The sequence below is a fragment of the Gopherus flavomarginatus genome, chromosome 5, assembly GCF_025201925.1.
Source record: "Gopherus flavomarginatus isolate rGopFla2 chromosome 5, rGopFla2.mat.asm, whole genome shotgun sequence".
NCBI classification, from domain to species: domain Eukaryota; kingdom Metazoa; phylum Chordata; order Testudines; family Testudinidae; genus Gopherus; species Gopherus flavomarginatus.
Window position 1 is genome coordinate 17,840,856 of NC_066621.1, and position 19,656 is coordinate 17,860,511.

General features: G+C 46.6%; 1 protein-coding gene across 1 annotated transcript in view; it reads right to left on the reverse strand.

Annotated features, from left to right (window-relative positions):
• Nucleotides 1–287: 287 nt before the first annotated feature.
• LOC127051459 (adenylate cyclase type 10-like) overlaps nucleotides 288–19,656 on the reverse strand; it is a 31,514-nt gene continuing 12,145 nt past the window's right edge. Inside the window, exons 8-23 of the mRNA XM_050953789.1 lie at nucleotides 17,997–18,176; nucleotides 15,813–16,053; nucleotides 13,546–13,674; nucleotides 12,205–12,396; nucleotides 9,389–9,452; nucleotides 7,843–8,065; nucleotides 7,546–7,740; nucleotides 6,490–6,662; nucleotides 6,112–6,265; nucleotides 5,177–5,387; nucleotides 4,987–5,083; nucleotides 4,474–4,583; nucleotides 3,168–3,285; nucleotides 2,391–2,586; nucleotides 1,795–1,998; nucleotides 288–840 (exon numbers count right to left, since the gene is read on the reverse strand). Of these exons, the coding sequence (XP_050809746.1) occupies nucleotides 655–840; nucleotides 1,795–1,998; nucleotides 2,391–2,586; nucleotides 3,168–3,285; nucleotides 4,474–4,583; nucleotides 4,987–5,083; nucleotides 5,177–5,387; nucleotides 6,112–6,265; nucleotides 6,490–6,662; nucleotides 7,546–7,740; nucleotides 7,843–8,065; nucleotides 9,389–9,452; nucleotides 12,205–12,396; nucleotides 13,546–13,674; nucleotides 15,813–16,053; nucleotides 17,997–18,176 (2,673 nt within the window). The 3' untranslated portion in view covers nucleotides 288–654. The remainder of the gene's footprint in view (nucleotides 841–1,794; nucleotides 1,999–2,390; nucleotides 2,587–3,167; nucleotides 3,286–4,473; nucleotides 4,584–4,986; nucleotides 5,084–5,176; nucleotides 5,388–6,111; nucleotides 6,266–6,489; nucleotides 6,663–7,545; nucleotides 7,741–7,842; nucleotides 8,066–9,388; nucleotides 9,453–12,204; nucleotides 12,397–13,545; nucleotides 13,675–15,812; nucleotides 16,054–17,996; nucleotides 18,177–19,656) is intronic.

A 19,656-nucleotide genomic window follows, 5' to 3' on the forward strand; every position in this document is an offset into this window, starting at 1 on the left:
GGACTGTCACAGAACCTTGCCCCACTCCCAGGTTATCCTAGGGTATGTCTGCACTACAGTGAAACACCCACAGCTGGTTCTGAGACCCCTCAGAGCCTGGGCTCTAGCCCAAATAGCCACATTGCAATTTTACAGCCTCACAGCCAGAGCCCTGCAAGCCGAGTCAGTTAACACAAGCCAGTCCCTGGTGTTTGACTGCAGTGTCATCATACCCCTTAAATACAGATTTCAGAGTAGCAGGCTTGTTAGTCTGTATCCACAAAAAGAACAGGAGTACTTGTGGCACCTCAGAGACTAACAAATTTATTTCAGCATGAGCTTTCATGGGCTACACAGAATTACAGAGTTATCCCAAATCATTCCAGGGTCCCACAAACACCACTGAACTACAAAGACTAAAAGAAAAGAACCCCTTTGTGTTACTTTTCCCCATTTTTCCAGTGTCCCTCCTAAAATTCTCTGCTGGCCTCTGAGCCACGACGAGGCAGGTTTTCAATGTACGTGCTCCAAATTCCAACAAACCCTCCACCCTACCCAGCAATGTCCCAGCTCGGACAGTCTCTCCTGCCCCCTCAGACTTTGTCATCGTCACCCTGGGGTTTTCTGGACATTGAGGGCAAGGTGCGGGGTGCAGTGCTGATATATTCCATAGGCTCACCAGTGGGCAGCGTGTGTGGGGGATGCGGGAGTTTGCCCCAGCTGGAGATGAACAAAGGTCAGTTCCTCCACCCTGGGTTCGGATTTCAGCCTCGATGTGACAGATTTCATGTATTCTCGTGTGCCCTCTTCATCCTGATCTTTGCTGTCCTTCAGCTCTTCGACTCTGCCGGAGCCCTGATTCTGTGCACAAAACAGGAAATCTTCTCAGCATGGTTTATAACAATAGTGGAGGCTGAGACGATGCCCAAGAGGGCAAGACGGGAGGAGAAAATGTTCAGCTTAAGATGTTTGCCTGAGTTACCGAAGAGCAGAAAGCAAAGTGCACCTTGTTTGTCCTCCTACTGCTAGTTCTGTCATGGCATCTGTGCCCTATACAGTGGGAGAGCCAGATCTCTGACCCACAGGCCACAGGGGCTAAGAACATCAGGTCAGAAGGTCATGAGAAGGGAAGTTGAAACTCATGTTTCACAGTGGCCCCTGCTGACCAAGTTGGAGCAGCAGTAAAAGGGCTGCAATGGGAATTCTTGTCAGTCTTTTTGGATGCACAGGTGCCATGGGGTCTATAGAGAGCCAGGGAAAATAAAGAAGCAGATGAAACCTAGACCCGCTCCCCTTAATGCCGAATCTCTGCATTTCTTAAGTAACTAAATCTGCAGTTTAGCAGGGGCTGTATCATAGGGGGAAATTTATGGGGGAGCCAAAATGGTGAACCTGCAACAAAGACTTCTCCAGTGGGATCTCTGTGTACCTACATCAGTTCCACTGCAGACCCTGACAATTCCCTCCACAAGTTATATAGTGAATGATAGACTCCCTTTAAATAGTTTGTGAGCCCTCTAGTGGTGCTCATCGTGTTTTATGTTTTAGAAGCCACCAGAAAACCAGTCAGAGACAGAGCAAGACGGTGTATGTAGCTAGGCTTTGCACATTTGTGTGCACTAGTAAACATGGTAGTTTGGGACCCAACTGCGCCCAGGGGTGTTGTCCATCATGTTATTGTTACATTCAGAACGAAAGTTATACCAAGTTGTCACTCGATGCCCATTGCACTGCAACTACAATTGCCCACTTTGTTTCTATTGGCACCCCAGAGCTCAGCTCCCCTGGCATTCAAAGGGAAGAGTCACGGCTCACCTTGTTCTGGACACTGTCAGGGCTCACACTGAGAGATGTTTCCTCCAGCCTGTTGTGGGAAGTGGCCGAAAGTTTGAGACCCTTCGACAAAGGGACCTGGCTCTTATCTTCATCTCCCAGGAGGTTAACAGAGGCTTTCAGGCTGTAAACCCTCGTGTGGTAGACCAGACTCGTCGAGCAGCGAGAAAGGAATTCTTCGAAGTACTAAAGAGAGGAGAATAGACCTGCTCTGAGTACGGGGTTGGGGATGTGGTGCTTAAAATGGTGGCAGCAGCCTGTCTACACTAGGGCTTCTATGTAGCTGATCCTGGTGGAGCTGACTCCCTGTGAGCAGCCATGGGGAATTTTTGCAAAAGGCTAATGAGGTTCATTGGCAGAATTATATGGGCACGTGGACTGGACTAGCAGAGGGTGCTGTGTGCATTGGCAGAGTCACGTGGAGGCCAAGTATAATGGACACCAGGACTGGAAGAGAACGGCATGTAACAGATCCAAGTGGAAGAGCTATGCATGCACAATACCTGCTCAGACCAGGCCTGGTTGTTACCAGTCCTTCCCTTACATAAGCACTGGGATTGACATAAAAGAAAAATCACCCTGAGCGTTGAGCTGCGAGTCTCCCGGACCTTCTTGGGCATGTCTTCCATGACTCTCCGTAGCAACAGCCCCTGGCATTCCAGGAATCTAAAAAAGCCACGAGTGCCAAAAAGGGACGCGTTCGTTCTGCTCACCAACCACTGGGCCTTTGTGAAATTGTCCTCGAACAGATCCCAGTGCTGGAGTCTGCCAAACCTCCAAACAAACAGGAAGGAAGTCATCAACCTCTTCTATTCACCGATGGCCAAGGCTGCTTTAATATTGCACTCAACAACCCCGCTTATATTCTTACAGCAGCTTGGAAGGAGCCGCAGGTGGCTTTGCAGAGCCACTCATTACAGTGGGACAGATGAGAAAAGAGCCTCCTCTATTTTGAGGGTTTAAGAGGGACTTAAATGGAGACAAGGTTTTGTGCTGGCCTCTGCACAGGGGTGAATGTCGCCCTAATTCCGTATGTGCCCTAGGCAGTTACATGAAAGGGCCATTTCATTTTCAGAGCAGATGAGCACCTGTAGCTTCCATTAAAGTCAATGGGAGCTGCAGATGCTCAACGCTATGAAAATCAGGCCGCTTCTATCCAAATGCCGGAATTTAGGTCCCCAAATTGGAAAATGTTGGCTTTATTTTTTAAAAATATATAGATTCTGCAGCAGGGAGTGAATTCTGCACCCAATTCCATACCTACAGGATCATGGTTCTTTCCCCCACAGCACACAAAAGAGTGCAAGAGCTAAAGCCCCAACACAGAGAAGTATCTGATGAGACCCCTGTATTACCAGATTGCCAAAGAGGAATATAGACTCAGCAAGATGTTGCTCTGAGACTTAAGGATGCAGCTAGCTTCATATTGGTTTATGAACTGCAGGCACTCCTCAATGGGCCTGTAATCAAACCCTGCAAAAGAAATGGGCATCAGAGACAGTGTCGGAACAGAAGAGACCTCACAATGGCTGTTCACGTGGGTGCATGTTTGGTGATAAGGACCTTGGGTCGTCACTTTAAATCATAGCTGGATGCTGATTGAATCTGGCCTTTTTAGTGAAGCATCATGTCCCTGGTTCCATCAGGAAGCATCAGTAATGAGTTAGCATGAACGTGTCAGTTACCTTTCCTCCTAGAGAAGGCATCCTTACCAGGTAGTGCTTCCTGAGAATAAACCCCTGCACCCCATAGTGGTCTACTCAATCCTAAGGCCATGGCTTTAGGAAATTAAGTTTGTTTTTTGATCAAATAGGTCCTATAAAAACATGCTTTCCCTTTTGATGTTTTGCCCATTAATAAGGAATCTGGTAGGTTCCCTGGCAAAAGCCAGACCTACGGTAGATTCAAAGCCACTAACCCCAGCTTGTAGTGTAGAGGTGGAAACCAGATAAGCCCATCCCGTTGGACAAAGCCAGCACTGCTCTCTCTCTGTGCTTCCTCTAAATATGTCAGTAGCACACAGATTGGTCCCATCTAGTGTCTGATCAGCAGCCCAAAGTCAGCTTTCAAAACTGTCCAAAAGAAAGAAAAATGGCCTCCGTAGGCCAACAGGGATTTTCTTTCCTTACATTAAAACTCTCTATATAAAAAACTCATGGTAGGAAGAGCAATGAATCCCCTCTTCACACACTAAGGTCCCACCAGAAGAGAAACTGAGAGGGCCTGAGAAAGGCATAGCTGCATAAGAGGCTAGCAGATGCCTTTCCGAGTTGTACTCTTTTCTGGCCATCTCGGAGTCCCCTTGAAACATCTGAGTCTAGGCATGCAAAAACTACCTCAACATTCCTGATGCTCTGCTTCATGATGATGATGTCTCCCTTTTACATTTAGAGCGTAAGCTCTTTGGGACAGAAACTGTCTTTGTTCTGTGTTTGTACAGCGCCTTGCGCAATGTGGTCCTGATCCATGAGTACAGCTCCTAGGTTCTACAGCAACAAAGATACTACTAATGGCCATAATGGATACTGCTGGTAACACAACCCTCCCAGTCAGTGTAGGAGCTTCATTAAATGCCTCTTTCCATCATGAAAACAGCATGAATCCTGGCAGAGGACAGCAGTGTGTGGCCACCCTTGTTCTTAAACTACAGGTAGCACTTACCAGCATCACAAAGCAGCAGGTCTAAGCAGACTGAATAGAAACATGCCAAGACAATGATGCTCTCCTCTTGAGTAGAGAGTTCCCACAGCCACTCCAAGACTCTGACGCATTAGGCGTACCTACAAAATAAGACCTACGAGCTCTAAGAGTGCCATTATAAACAATCCCTTGAGACCCTGTTGTGCAAAGGGAAAGTCTGAAGGGAGCTCTGACCCTAAAATGCTAACAGGAGTTGGCACCAGCACTGATTCAACAGTGGCCTTTCCAGCTTGCTGTATCATACTGTTGATCCTTGCCAGGTTAAAATCAATCCACACCTCCCCCTCCATCTACACCCAACAATCGCACCATCTTTAGGACCCTTCTTCCATCTCTATCCTGTCTTTCTTAGGCCACTTCATTTTCCCATCTATACTCATTCTTCCATCTCTCTTTATAAATCATCTTGACCAATGCAACATAAATACCCCAACTACAGAGAGTTAATACAGCAAAATGAAATGATGATAATACTTGTTCTTCAGGAACGCAGATTTGAAGAGAACTGAAAGAACCAGGCAGTGGAGGCTGGTTTTCCGGAGACACACACACATTGTGTGAGCTTGAAAGCCTGTTGAAGAAAGAATAAATATGTCTGTATATATGGTGTGTGGGTTTATGCGTATAAACTCTCCTTCCCAGCAAACGGTTAGAATGGACTCACCCAACTGGATGGATCTGGTCAGATGACCCAAGTAGAGCTTGCTATAGACCAGTGCCTGAGCTAACTGAGCTGTCATCAGCAACCTCTCCCTGGTGAAGGTGAAGTTGCACTGGGAACTTCTCTGGATAGTCATCATCTCATATTTTAGCCACTCGTCTTTATAGCCCATACTTTGGGAGAACTGTGAAAAATCCATATACGTCGAAATGATCTAAGGCATTGAAAAGAAGAAATGAAAATGCACCCTGCTGAAACTCACCAACCGGTATAAAGAAAATACAAGGCTGTTGAAGGAAAAGCCACGCAGCAGGCCAAGCTGGAGAAGACCCTAGTTTCGGAGAAAGCCTGGGGATCTTGCCCAGATAGAACATGGTGGCTCATTGTAGATGGTATGTTTAGGTGGAGGAAAATTTCCCTACCTAGAGACAACAGCACAGAGCTGGAAGCAGCACGTGCTCAGTGGAGGTCTGGAGCAGGATAACATGGGGCAGGGTTTTAAAAATCATGCTGGCACTCGATGGTTATCTGATTGCCACAGAGACTTTTCTAATTAAAAATGTAGTGACATATTTGACTTTTAATTTTTCCCCATGCTTCCAAGGCTGGGCTAATGGTAACTTCTCTTGCAAAGCTTTTTCTTTCTTTCTTTCTTTTTTTTTAATTGCCAGCTCATTTATAGTTTGCAATATGACAACGCAAAGCCTTTCTGTTCTCAATCAACCCCACACTGCGTTCACTCAAATACTGCCTGTGCCCAGAGACATTACCCCAGGGCATAAAATGTCCTAATTTTAGAAGCCTTCTGGGTACTTCCGTCTTCTCAGGGATTATTACTTCTGGTGCCATGCTGATGAGTGGAGGATATGCGCCTGGAGAGATGAGGTAGCTAGACCTTTGCCATCTATACCAGGATTATTAGCAAAGGGCACACACACCTGCATCTTGTTCTCAGACGCATTTGCCAAATTTATTTCCATCAGGGCTGCCAGCCGGGAGTACTTCCTGTTGGCGGTAGAGTCCAGGCTGTAGAGCTGCCAGAACAAGGAGAGGCAGTGGATTTGCTGCTGCAGGACAGCTAATGCCTTCCCACTGGAAAGACATTGTTAGATATTAGTGGTCACAGCAAGTCAAACATATACGGTAACTGCTAATTAAATAATGAGAGATCAAGCAAAGGGGCCCATTAGAAACCCTCTTGAACACAGCATGCCAATCACGCCTATTGTGTTCAGTTTCCATGGTGACATTTGCAAATAGCCACTGGGGATGAGGGCTAAGACACACAATCATCTGACTGAGATTCCGCTTCTTACTCTGTGTGTTGGGCCTGACGCTGCTGAGTATGATACACAGAGTGTTTGGATTCTTCGAGTAAGGACTGGAAAAAGGCTCCGAGCCAGGTACGGGGAAATCCCTTGTGCAGTAAGCAGAGGGCCCTCTTGATCAGTTTCTTGGCCAGTGCGATTTGGCCCATGTTGAAGCAGACCTGCATGGGGAGTGACTAGTAAGGCAACCACTGCAACAATGCCACTGCATAATTGCACCTAGGGGAGAGAGTCTGACAAGGTCAGGGAGGGTGAATGACATTTTCTGCATTTTAAGATAAAACAGGGTTGAGGTGGGGTCCTGCAGACAAACTGAGCGGCAGGTACCCAACAAAGGAATAATAAGGTACTGTGTATCTGACTGTCTAGGTTCTACTGTGGTCCCTGCTAATATCTGAGTGCCTCACAAACACTGCAGTAATCAAATCAGGAGATAGGAAGATCTGAAGATGCCACTGTGGCAAGGTTGGCCTCCAAAAGGAGATGGTGGTGTCTGCAGCTGAAAGAGGAGTTTGCAAACCCAAAGCCAGGAGCAGATATGAGGGGAATACTGTGTATTCCTTGGGTTGCTGCTGCTACTTGCTCCTCCAGGGCAGCCAGGATCCGAGAGAGTGCTCGGATTGCGCACTTTATTAGCAAAACGCAGCAGTCTCGGCAGTTAGACGGCAAAAGCAGGTGGGCTCCTGATTTTGCTCCAACCTTTTTTAAGGTGGTAATGGTGAGATGGATGGGTGATAGAACCTTGACGGGTTTGCACAGGAGTTGGGGCTCATGGGAAAGGCAGAGAGCAAGAGTCAGAAACCCCGCGAACCATATCATCTTTGAAGAATCCTGTGGCACCTTATAGATTAACAGACATACTGGAGTATGAGCTTTCGTGGGTGAATACCCACTTAGTCGGATGCTCCATGCTCCAATACGTCTGTTAGTCTACAAGGTGCCACAGGACTCTTTGCTGCTTTTACAGATCCAGACTAACACGGCTACCCCTCTGATACTTAATATCATCTTTGGACATCCTCCGGCATCTACCGGGCATCTTACCTCTCCCCTGAGGCTACAGAAAGTGGCTTCCTCAAACTGGTTGATCTTCAGTTTTGGTCTCTTCAGACAAGGGAACACTGCCAACGCTGACAATTCCTGTAGGCCACTTGCTTTCTTCAGATACAAGTATGCCTCAAGCAAACACAGGGAGATACGGTGAGAGACTGGGCCACCGCCTGCCCAAAGCACACAATTCTGGCCACCCCACCCCCTATTTATTAGCCAGAGGAAACTTATCCAGCACCAGCTTTAGGTTAGGTCAGCTAGAGATGCAGGAACTTATGGATGCCAACTCACCATATAATTGTTGGATAAATGTAAGGAAGCAGCCACAGACTCCAGCAGATAATAAAAAGCCCTGGTTCTGTCATTCACCATCAGGCAATGGCAGGCTAGGGCAGAGACCACCGACTCCACTCTCTCTCCACATTCACAGGGTGCCAGGTTTGTGGCTTCCTCTTTGCCACGTTTATGGTACTTAATCATCTTGTCCACTCTGTCCAGGAACTCCTGTTCAACTCTATAGTGAGACAGAAGAGAGGGCATGACCGCTGTAGCCCAAGTTGAATATCGCTAAAGGATCCCCTGGGGATGATCCCATCAGGGCTCAGTCCCCAGTATCCACACGGGCATTGGGGAACCCCTACTGCAGAAAATATTAAACACTCCAAAATTTAACTAAAAAAAAAAAATTGTTTCCTTTAAATTGACATAAAAATTCCCAAGTCGTCTGGCATCACCCACCAACCGAGGAAGGATGGGCTTGAAGTTAAGACATGGGACTGAGATTCAGGAGTACCAGGTTCAGTTCCCTGCTCTGCCACTGACTGCCTGTGTGACCTTGGGCAAGCACCTCCATTTCCCCATCTGTAAAATGGGGATAACAACAATGCTGTAGCTCACAGGCTGCTGTGAAGTTAATAAGGTGCCCAGATACTATAGTGGTGGGGGCCAGACCTAACTAGATCGAAAATCCAGTATAAAGCATTTATACCACCATCAAAAATCCGCTGTGCGCAGGCTCCCCAACAGCAATCAAGAACTGCAACATAGGCATTTCCAGACTGGATCAATCAGGTCTGCAATAGCAACCAGCAGGTTATAGGTCTCCAGAAGGTGTGAGAACCCCCAGCAGGCAGAGGTGGGATAATCTGCTCCCCCACACTAGTTCTCATCCTGGTCTCTCAGACAGAGATAGGCTAAAGCATGAGGTTTTCTCCCCTTCCTAAGTTTGTTAGCATTAACTGTTATAACTCTGGACGCTCTTGTTACTCATATAAATGTCCATGCCCTTTCTGAATCTTGCTAAACTCTTGGCCTCAGTGACTTCCTATAGCTATGAGTTCCAGTTACGCACTGGGGAAAAAAGGTTTTTTTTTATTTCATTGAATGTCCCCTTGTTCTTGTGCAATGACGAGGAAGAACAAAAACTCCCAATCTGCCTTCTCTACACCATCAATTACTTGATATACTTTTATGTCCCCTCTTGATCCCAGTCTGTTCAATCTAGCTTCATATTAGAGTTTTGCCAGGCCCTTAATCATTCCAGTCACCCTTGTCTGAACCCTGTCTAATAATTGTGCAATATCCTTGCAAAAAACAGCAATAACTTTTTATCATTGACCAAGGGCCTGATCCTAAGTTCACTGAAGTCAATAGGAGTCTGCCCATTAATTTTGATGAGTTTTGGATTAGATCCTAGCTGAGCCAGATCTGAACTAATGGGCTTCGAGCTGAAAAGTTCTGTTATCTCATTTCCAGTCCCAGTCCCGTGAGCAACTGTTCCCAAGGAATTAATTTGCTCTTTAAGAACACAGGTGATCAAAGATCCCCCCTACCATACCGGAGATGATCGTCTGGCAACACCTGTTTATTCATGACTGATTTTGCCCTGCACTGCAAATTATCTGAAAAGGAAGTTTAAAAAAAAAGAGTTAAATGAATCATGTTCTAGCTTCCAAAATTTACTTTATGGTTTAGGATAGGGTATCTTTCACTTCCTCAGCTAAACTGTTGTGTTGCATTCCTGTGCACTGTTAAACAGCTGACGGGTTCCATCCCAGAGGTGGGTATGACGTGATGCCTTTGTTTAAATTACATATCAACTAATTAAGTCTCTAAAATTGCTGTGAGTGTCCAGCGAGAGGGACTTGACATTACGGTCAGCCATCTCTGGGAAACTTAGGAACTGGGTTCACCTGCAAGGCAAGGTTTAGACTAGCAGAGTCTCAAGGAATTTGCTGGTGAGATGGACAGATTGGTGTGGCAGGGAGCTGACACACAGTTTGTGCTCCAGCAAACCACTCTCTTGCTGAGGCAGAGGGGTAACATGTAGCTTAAGATTCTGGGCATCCCGGGAGAGCATCACACCTTATGCAAGTCACTTAGACTCTCTGCTTTAGTCCCCCATCTGCTGTGAGGACAACTACAACTGAAAATCATGAGGCACTCTGATACTGTGGTAATGGTAGCCAGGTAAGTACTCTCACAGCCATAACAACAGACAGGCTCCTCTCTCTCTCTATGTCCCCCTTTCAAAGCCTCCCCCATTCTAACTACGTTCCCAGCTGGACAGCCAAAGAAGTTTTATCTTCACATGAGGCCATGGGAGTTTCTATGGTGAGTTCCTGCCCCAGAGGGACATCGGTCCTCTTTGCTGCATCTGAAACAGATGAGACAAAATAACTTCTGAATCTGAAATGCTCTACACAGGCATCGTTATCTTCGTGCAAACAGAGACTGGAACTGCACTAGTGACCAGGTTTGCCTACTGCAAACACATAAGCTGGAACTTTATTTTAGATCTGTGTGTTTGGTAAGTTAGGAATCTCTCTGTGGTTCCTCTATCCCCTTATGTGATGCTCAGCACTGGAACTGCATCCAAGAATGCTCTGACCTGCATACAAGAAGCATCTGGATATTTGATATATTAGAAACCAGACATGGCATTAGATAAGCCTGACACAGTCAGCCAGTCAGATGACCTAGTTCTGTATTGGCCGTCTGGGTTACAATGCAGATTTCAGGCCGGCTAATGTATCACTAGTCTTCCCAGTTTGTCATTTGTTTGACAGAAGCAGGAAACACATTTACAGAGTTTCCAAAACTGGAAATATCATATGGAGAAGCAGCACCTTGCAGGATGTAAGAGGACAGGAGTTTTCAAGACACTGGTGCAATCATTCAACACACTGCAATGTTATGCTCCAGAGACTACAGGTATCATCTTCATCCTCTTACAGGATATCCCATGCACTGGTGTGAACTATAGCCTCCAAAAATGCACAACCCTAAAACGCAAACACCCCGCAATGCATTGTCAGCAGGGCCGGCTCCAGGCACCAGCGCGCCAAGCATGTGCTTGGGGCGGCATGCCATGGGTGGCGCTCTGTCGCTTGCCGGAAGGGCGGCAGGCGGCTCCAGTGGACCTCCCGCAGGCTTGCCAAGGGTCCGCTGGTCCCGCGGCTCCGCTGGAGCATCTGCAGGCACGCCTGTGGGAGGTCCACCGGAGCAGCGGGACCAGCGAGCAGCAGAGCGCCCCCCGTGGCGTGCCACCGTGCTTGGGGCAGCGAAATGGCTAGAGCCGGCCCTGGTTGTCAGTCCCTCTATGCTCTTTCCTCTGAAGCTCCACTGTCTGGGTTTCAATAAGAACTTCAGTTTACCTTGTGCTAAGCTTGTCTGAAGCCTCTTCCTAGTTTCTTCAGAAAGCGCCAGAGCCGTGCCCTTGGTCTTACTAGCTGGTCCGAGCAGAGTCTACATTGCTCATCTGGGTGTCCAGGGCATAGCGGTGGAAGGAAATGAAATCACCTCCACCACAGCTTCTGCATTTGTGAGCCTTGTGCTCCAGGAAGGAGGCACATTTGAGGTGCAGGGCCTTCTTCTGATCCCCCAGCCACAGCTCCTAGGCCCCTTCTGGCAGCAGGGGAGTGCAGAACCGCATTGCTTGATCCTGCTGCAACATCCCCAGCTCCTCTTGCAGGCTGACATCTGGAAAGCAGCAATGATTCCTTTATTACATTACTGCATCAGATTTATCTGACTGGAAACCGCTTACACTGACTCTTCCTCTGGGCAGGGACCTGTCATTTTTTAGCTGTTTATAGAAGTGCTTTACACATCTAGGGAGCGGTATAAATAAATAATAATAAAGCAGAGCCAATGTGATTACGATGGCTGTAGAGCCTCATGCAAAATTCTCCTAAGCCTCCCAGGGAGTAATTTCCCCACCGCTTATGAATGCAAAAAATTAGATGAACATAAGAACAGCCGTACTGGGTCAGACCAAAGGTCCATCCAGCCCAGTATCCTGTCCGCCGACATTGGCCAATGCTAGGTGCCCCAGAGGGAGTGAACCTAATAGGTAATGATCAAGAGATCTCTTTCCTGCCATCCATCTCCACCCTCTGACAAACAGAGGCTAGGGACACCATTTCAACTACCATCACTGGCCAGTGACTATGTACGTGGGGCTGGATCCAAACTCCAACAAAGTCAATGGAAGGAAATACTCCCATTGACTTGAATAGGCATTGGCTCAGGCACAAAGGGACAAAAGAAAGTGACATCAGCCCATCATTTCCAAGGTATGGCCAAAAGAGAGAGCAACAAAGGAGTTCCCAGGGAACACTGGGGGGTCTGGAAACTAAAAACCCCGCTCACCTTCAGACTCCTCTGGCCCCAGGGTTTGCATCGTCAGGGGGCCCAGATGTGTGCGTAAATGGCAGGAACCTACTGCCTGTGTAGCCCTGGCTTCTTTTCCAAAACACTCAAACACGTGGAAATTGATCAGGCTCATGAGTGTCTCCTCCATCTTCTTGTTTGTCCACTCCGGGAGGATGTACAGCAGCAGCTCTGGAGTAAACGTATGGCCAATGACAGCTGTACATTTAACTGCCATCTGCTCATGGGGGCTCAAGCTGTCCAACTGGGCTACAGCAATCTCAGCAGACAAAGAAGTCAATCAGTCAATAAACTTCCTCCCGTGAATATATTAACTCGCAGGATATTATTCAGTTGCTCGCTATCTCTGGGATGTTGCATAGAGTTCCAGACAATGATTCTCCTTTCCCACTCATGCTCATTTTAGATCAGTATAATTCCACTGACTTCAGTGATTGGCATAAGTGACTCAGGCCCAGAGTGTGGTCCCTGGTAAACAAAGCCAGATGAAACTGGAACGCAAGCTGTGTGGAAGCCTGCTCACTCCTGTTTGTTTTGTACAATAGATGCCTCCTGTACAAGGACTGAGATTCCATATATTATGGACCCTCTGGTCTTTAGCCTGAGTCCATTCCAGGAAAGTAGCAGAATCCTGTTTGGATCCCTGACCTCTTCTTTCAGTACAAATTAATACACTGAGGGAGCCCCCTCTGTGCCTTAGGGCAACACCATTTGTGAACACTGTTGCCTCGGGCAACCAAAAGGAAATCCCAGAATGCAATTTTGCACTGACTTCAGGTGGGTTCAAGGTACATTGTGATCAATCATTCAAGTCCATTTGGACGTGAACCCAGTGAATAAGGCTTCTGACTCAGGAGACTCAGGCTCAGTTCCCTTTCACAGACCTCCTGTGTGATATGAAGCATAAGGCAAGTCACTTACATTTCTCTGTGCCTCAGTTCCCCATATGTAATTCAGAAATAATACTTCCCTCGCTCACAGGGGAGCTGTGGAGCTAAATACGCTCCAGACCATAAGGCACAGATACTGTGGCAATGAGACTGCATAAGTACCTAGATAGATAAATAAGCGGAAAGAATGGAGCTTGAATTGGATTGTGCATCCAAAAAGCACCACTGGTGAACGCAGTAGATACCCCTTTTATTGAAAGCTCCACACTAGCTCGGTCTAACAGAGTTCCCAAAGTCTTTAGCCTGTCTCCGTGATGAGCTCTGGATCTCAGACCTGCACTGCGGCATTCAGCTCCCCAGGTCTTTTTCGTTTCTCTTTGACCACTGCCTCTGAAGAGACACACTGAGCACCAGCCGATCAGCTGCTCACCTTTCAGCCTCACCGGGAGTGGAAAGGCATCCAGGTCCACATCCTTCCTGGTGGTACAAATGTAAAGCTCTGTGTCTTCCTTGGAGGAGACTATAGGCGCTCTGTAGGGTATCGATTTGATGGCACTGGCTGCGTGGAGAGAAGGAATCATTTGGAAACATTTTACAACGGCACAGTTTGAGCTCATCTTAAAAATATATAAAAATTAAACCATGAACTAGTGAGAGCTAAAGAATTTGTGCTAATTTATTTAGTCTTCTGCACTATAGGTATTAGAAAGGTCTCTGTAAAACTCATCTTTCTTTCCTCAGTGTTTATTCCACCTGCCAGCAAATGCAAACTGCAAACACTTTGATGCAGGGGCTGATAGCTCTGGTGTCAGTCTAGTTTCTAAGCACCCTCGATAGCCTTTGCTGAAACGCTATTTTGTATCTCCCTACAAACCACATCGCCTCAGATGAATCACATCCGCACCAGGCCACACTAAAGGAGCTGTTTTCCCCCTCTAAGCAAGGGAAGCGCTTCCAGGTCGCTAATGGCAGCACTGCATCATCTATCACCTCCTCTTCACTGAGAACAGCTCCTGCACCAAAGTCCAGACCCAAAAGAAAGTTCAACTGAAGACAGAGACGACAGGAACTGTTGTTAGATCATCCCCAAGTGAAATGTTATGAACATTAAGGTTTTTTAAAAGTTGATGGCGCCGTGATTTAAAGAAGTTTCCTTTCAGCCAAGATTGGATTTCTGGTCCTGGGTAGGATTGATTCAGAGTGAGCAGGCTACAGGTAGAGGAGAATCCCATAATCTATTCTATTCTATGTGTATCCTTGTGAATAGCTCATTGGATAAGGACTGTGAAACCCGGGTTCTGTTCCCAGCTCTACCACTAGCCTGCTGGGTGACTTTGGGCAAGTCAGTTCCTGTCCTGTGCCTCAGCTTCCCCACCTGTAAAGTGGGGATAATGATATTGAACTTTGTAAGACGCTTTAAGAGCTACTGATGAAAAGTGCTATAGAAGAATTAGGTATTATTCTATTCTATGGAGGTTCTTACACTATCCTCACCATAGTATCTAGTGTATGAAGGACATGAGCGTATGAAGGACATACCCATAGCGTATGAAGGACATGAGCATGAAGGTGATAACTTCTACTCACCCTGAGCTGGATTTGAACCAGGGACATAGAAGTGAAAAGCTCTCTATTCTGTTAGCCACAGGGCTGACTTTGAACTAGAGACAGAGGGGAAAGGCTCTCTGTTCCATTAGCCATACCCTAAATCATCCAGACCTGCTCCATGCCTTCCAAGATCCAGCTAACATGAAATAGAGATGTAAACTGGAATTCTGAGTTCTCTGGCTGGGAACAGAGCTATGGGATTTAGATGAGTTAAGAAGGTGAATCGTACTAGGCAGGTTATCCCACTCATCCTCTTCCTTGTCCTCCTCTGGGACGCGATAAAACTCAAGAACCTCATTAGCATGGAGGTCCATCAGTAAAGCTTCACAGTACAATGGGACCCCAGAGCTTCTTTGTATGAGGAATCTAAAGAAAGGAGAAAGCCCAACACTTACTAATGCAAGCAGCTTCTCAGTGGTAATACGGAATTTAGCACATTTAATATATTTATAAATAGCTGATTTCATTTATCTTTTTTCCCCCATTTATGATGCATTGATTATCGGGAGGGAAAGCTAAGCAGTAAAAACCAAGACCCTGGAATAAGCAACTGGCCCAGAAGTGGAAGAAACAAATGGAATAGGAAATCCTCACGAGGTGAAGGATTGCCCTAAATTGTTTGCCTGGCTTAGCTGGCGAGCTGAAAAGGGTTTTCAAATTAAATTTGGATTCAGGAAACCACGTACGCAGGTACTGAAGTCCCATTGCAGTTGATGGGATTTAAGCACATGCAACAAAAATGTGCTTAAGTGCTTTCCTGAATCGAGACCCAAATCAGTAACAATACCAGGGCATACTTTAAACGGCGCTGGCTAGAGTTTAGAGCAGCGGCAGGGAGTAAGGACTTCTGGATTCTATTCCCAGTTTGACCAGGGATTTGCTGTGTGGCATGGGGCAAATCATTGAATCCCTCTGTGGGGGGGGGGGGCAGCTATGACCCTTCTGTTTTTCTGTATTCATGGCCCTTAAGGCTTGATGTCCCTCCCTGGTGGACGTGTTCCTCTCCACATGCTAATGCAGATTAGTCAGGTGACAAGGGCACTTATGTTTCCATCTCTCTGGGAATGCTAACCACTCCAAGGGCCTGACGGGCCATCTCCAAGAGTTTGGAAGGCTCCAGTTCCTGGAGGACAACACCAGCGGTCTTGGGGCTCTTCATGATGCCTTGGGCAGAAGCACAAGGGAGCAGCTCTTTGGAGGCAAAGGGAGACAATGACAGGACTATAAAGATGGGGACACTCGAGAGGAGTTTTGCCAAAAAATCCCAGGAGGCAGCATCCATGTACTGGGCTTCATCAATGATGAAAATCAGTGTCGCTTCTTCTGCTGCCTGAAAAAGAAAAGGGATGAGACCAGTGTATTAGGCCAGGCTTCAAGTAGAGAGAAAAAAAGCCAGGACAGACCAGACAGGGGTTTGCTCATTCTTTAAATTGGGTATTTTTAATTGACATCAATTCAACTTTTCACTAATTCCCTCCTGCACCTGTTGAGCCTGAATGTTAAAACCCCTCAAGCTACTTCCTCAGTTAGTGAAAATCAGCGTAGCTCTGTTGAAGTCAATGTTGAGATCAGGTTAAACCAGGTGAGGATCTGGCCTCATATTTCTAACCCAGCATTTAACTGGTAAGCAGCTGAACCTTTTTAACTTGGGAGGGGGAAGCTCCAACTCAGAAAATCTGACCAGTTTTCAAAGCAGGAACAAGTGCTATGAGAGGTGATTTTCAAGAGCCCCTGGCTGATTTAGGAACACAAATCCCAGTGACTTGCAGCAGGACTTGTGCTCCTAAGACATACAGTTGCTTTTGAAAATCCCAGACCATGTGTTCAGGAGGGGCCTCCACAAAGCATCTCAGATTTAGGGAAGACACTCCTATTGAGTCTTTGGGGAAGATAGTCCAAGTGAATGGTCATCTCAGCCCATTAAAGTAAAGCTGTTTGCTAGCCCTGTTTTTGTAACCCACTCAGGGTAGTGCTCTGTACTCTAGTGGTGGGCTGTGCCACATGCAGACGTTGATGAACCTTCTACAGCCATAGGTGGCACAGCTGGATCTACACTCAAGCAAGAGATGCTCAACCCATGTTCTACCATGTTGATGACCTATCTGGGGCACGGTTTAACACCTGCAAGCCCAATCTCTCACTTGTACCTAGCCGGGGATGTCTGTTCACCCCATTTATCTGGTGATGGGGTTTGCTCACCTTCCGCAGGACTCTGAGGTAAAGCATTTCCTCTTCTTTTTCTTTGTCTCATTGTCCATGTGAGAAACCTCAACTGACATGGGGAACTGGTCAGGAAGACACCAGGATAGTTAGCAAGAGGTGTAGCATGCTTGGGAGTTAATGCACATTAGCAGAAAAGCAGCCAAGAAGAAAGTTCCAGAGCAGCAAGGCGTATATACATTGCTCGTTGCCTTTTTTTTTTTTTTTTTAAATAAATCTTTCCCTGTGGAGACTTAATGGCTCAGAATTTGTCCCAGGACATCCAGCTGAAGGCTTTGCTTTCTAGGCCAATGGCTTGAATTTGACCCACGTCACTATGATGTTCGCATCTGGCCACTGTTTGGTGAACTACATTACATGCATTTGCTGGATCTTAGTCCAATACCTAGAGAGCAGTTATCCACATCACAAAAGTCACCACCCACCAGTGGCATTGTCGCTGTCCATCAATGGCACGCAATGATGGAATCAGTAAGGAGATGCTTCTACATGCTTTGAACTCCCTCCCTCTCACCCCCTGCCTTGGGCTGGATTACCCCCGTCCAAGTAAAGGATTGGATGGAAAATTTGTTGAATTTCTCCTCACCAGGTCTCCTCCAATGCCCTGTAAGGGGTAGGAGCTATACCCACAGAGTAAGACTTAGACTCAATGAGCTGGCATCATAACGACATTGAGAGTAATTTCAGGCAAAGGTGAACAGAAGGTTGCCTAATTCCAGGCTCACAGCATGTCAAGGGGGGGTTGAATTCTTTGATATCACTGGATGCTCCAGACAAATTCAGGGAAATTTAGTAGCCGTATCCAATGTACCGGTCAGTCTCATGTAGAACAGTGAAAATGTCTTAGCTTTCTGATTATTTGGAAATTTGATCCTGGCCACAATTTTGACATTTCTGCCAATGAAATTCAAGACAAGGATGAATGATGCTGAGACATGAGCCTGACAAAAATGAAGGAATCGACTGAACCCCCGCTCCTTATAACCAGCTCATGCACAAAGTGGTTACCCCTCATTGGGTCTTCTCCCAGAGAGTGGGTGCTTTCCTCATTACCTTCACAAGGAACTGATTATTGAAGACGCAGTAGAAGGTCTCTTCCCACAGCCCAGTGAGCTTGTTTTGGAGGATGTCTTGTCTCTTATAAGGTCTACAGGCATCGATCCCGAAGACTATGGCCATAAGTGACCGGATAGCATAGAAGGACTCCTGGATATCTACTTTGGTGCTATTACCCTGTGTTGAAAATTATTATTATTATTTGTATCATGGTAGCCCCAAGGAACCCCAGTCATGGCCCAGGACCCCATTGTGCTTGGTGCTGTACGAACACAGACTCAAAGTCCTCATTCTATAGAGGGTCTTCTGAGCAGCTTGCGAAGCTGCTTCTTAGAGACCTGTCCCCAACCTTGATTAGAAGCATCTGACAGAAACTGTGTCGGGAGGCAGGGAAGCTGCAGCCTTTGAGTGGTATACAGGCAAGCTAGATACACCCAAAACAGTACGACACACGATGGTGGTGATCCAGAGATTTTAAACCCTGAAGGAACCATTATGATCATCTGGTCTGCCTATAACTATAAAACATAACATTAACAGCGCACACGCCAGAGAATCTCACTGACCGATTCCTGCATCAAGTCCTTGACTTCTGTGTTCAGATTTGGAGCTGTTTTGGGGGGGAGAACATTCACTCTTGCTTTCATACCCAGCACGGCCTGCTATTCGTGTCTGTTTTTCACTGACATAGGGAGCAATTCTGCCTGCAGAAGCAGTCACAGGGAATGAAAAGAAGCCCACCCTAAACTACAGGACAAATAGATGTGGGAGATCACATGATGGGATCACTGGCATGACTGGCAGCTGAATTACACTCTCCTCCAGTGTTGGCTCATTGAGGGGATGGGGATAGTATTTTATCCATGATAACAGAGCCCTCACTGGTGAGACTCAGATACAGGTGAAGGCATTTTATCACTGGACATGTGCTCAAGGACTCCAGCCTGAGCTCACATGGCGACTCACTGAGAGACACTGAGTAGGTGGTTACACTGAATGATTGTGGTGGTATCATGATGAATACACATTGCCACCATCGTTTGTGACACCCACTGGAAGTGTTGATCTGGCTCCGTGAATGAGATTGTTGTGGGGAAGAGGCTCTGAGAGAGACAAAAACACCTCAGCAAGTATCTTCCCTTGAAACTCAAAAACAATTGCCTATGAGGTTAAGATAATTATCTAACTACACATAGGCAAGACCCTGCATTATGCTAAGGGGAGTATTATGTCTAGGATACACAAGTCAGAATTGAGGAGCCTTTGCAGAACTGTGCGGTGACCCAAGATTGGAATAGGGATGCTACTAAGCAAAGTTAAGAGAACTGACCTGTGATTTTCCTCCCTGGCTAGGAAGTCTATTTCAACAATTAATCGGCTTTTTCCATAGCCCGTAGAGCCTTCGTACATAACAACATGGCCTTCTCTGTGTCTCACAAATCCTTGCAATGCAGCCTGGAAGACTCTGATCTCTTTCTCATGACCTTTCAAGAGGAAGGTGTTTTATAGACAGTATATTAGAGTATAGGACATTGTTCTTCCCAGCCATGCAAAGCTGGAAGTGGCTGTCTCTAGAATTCTACTTCATACGTTGGTCTTAGGGGGTTGCTCAAAGCAACAAGAAAAAAAAAAACAACACCACCGACATGCCGTAGGC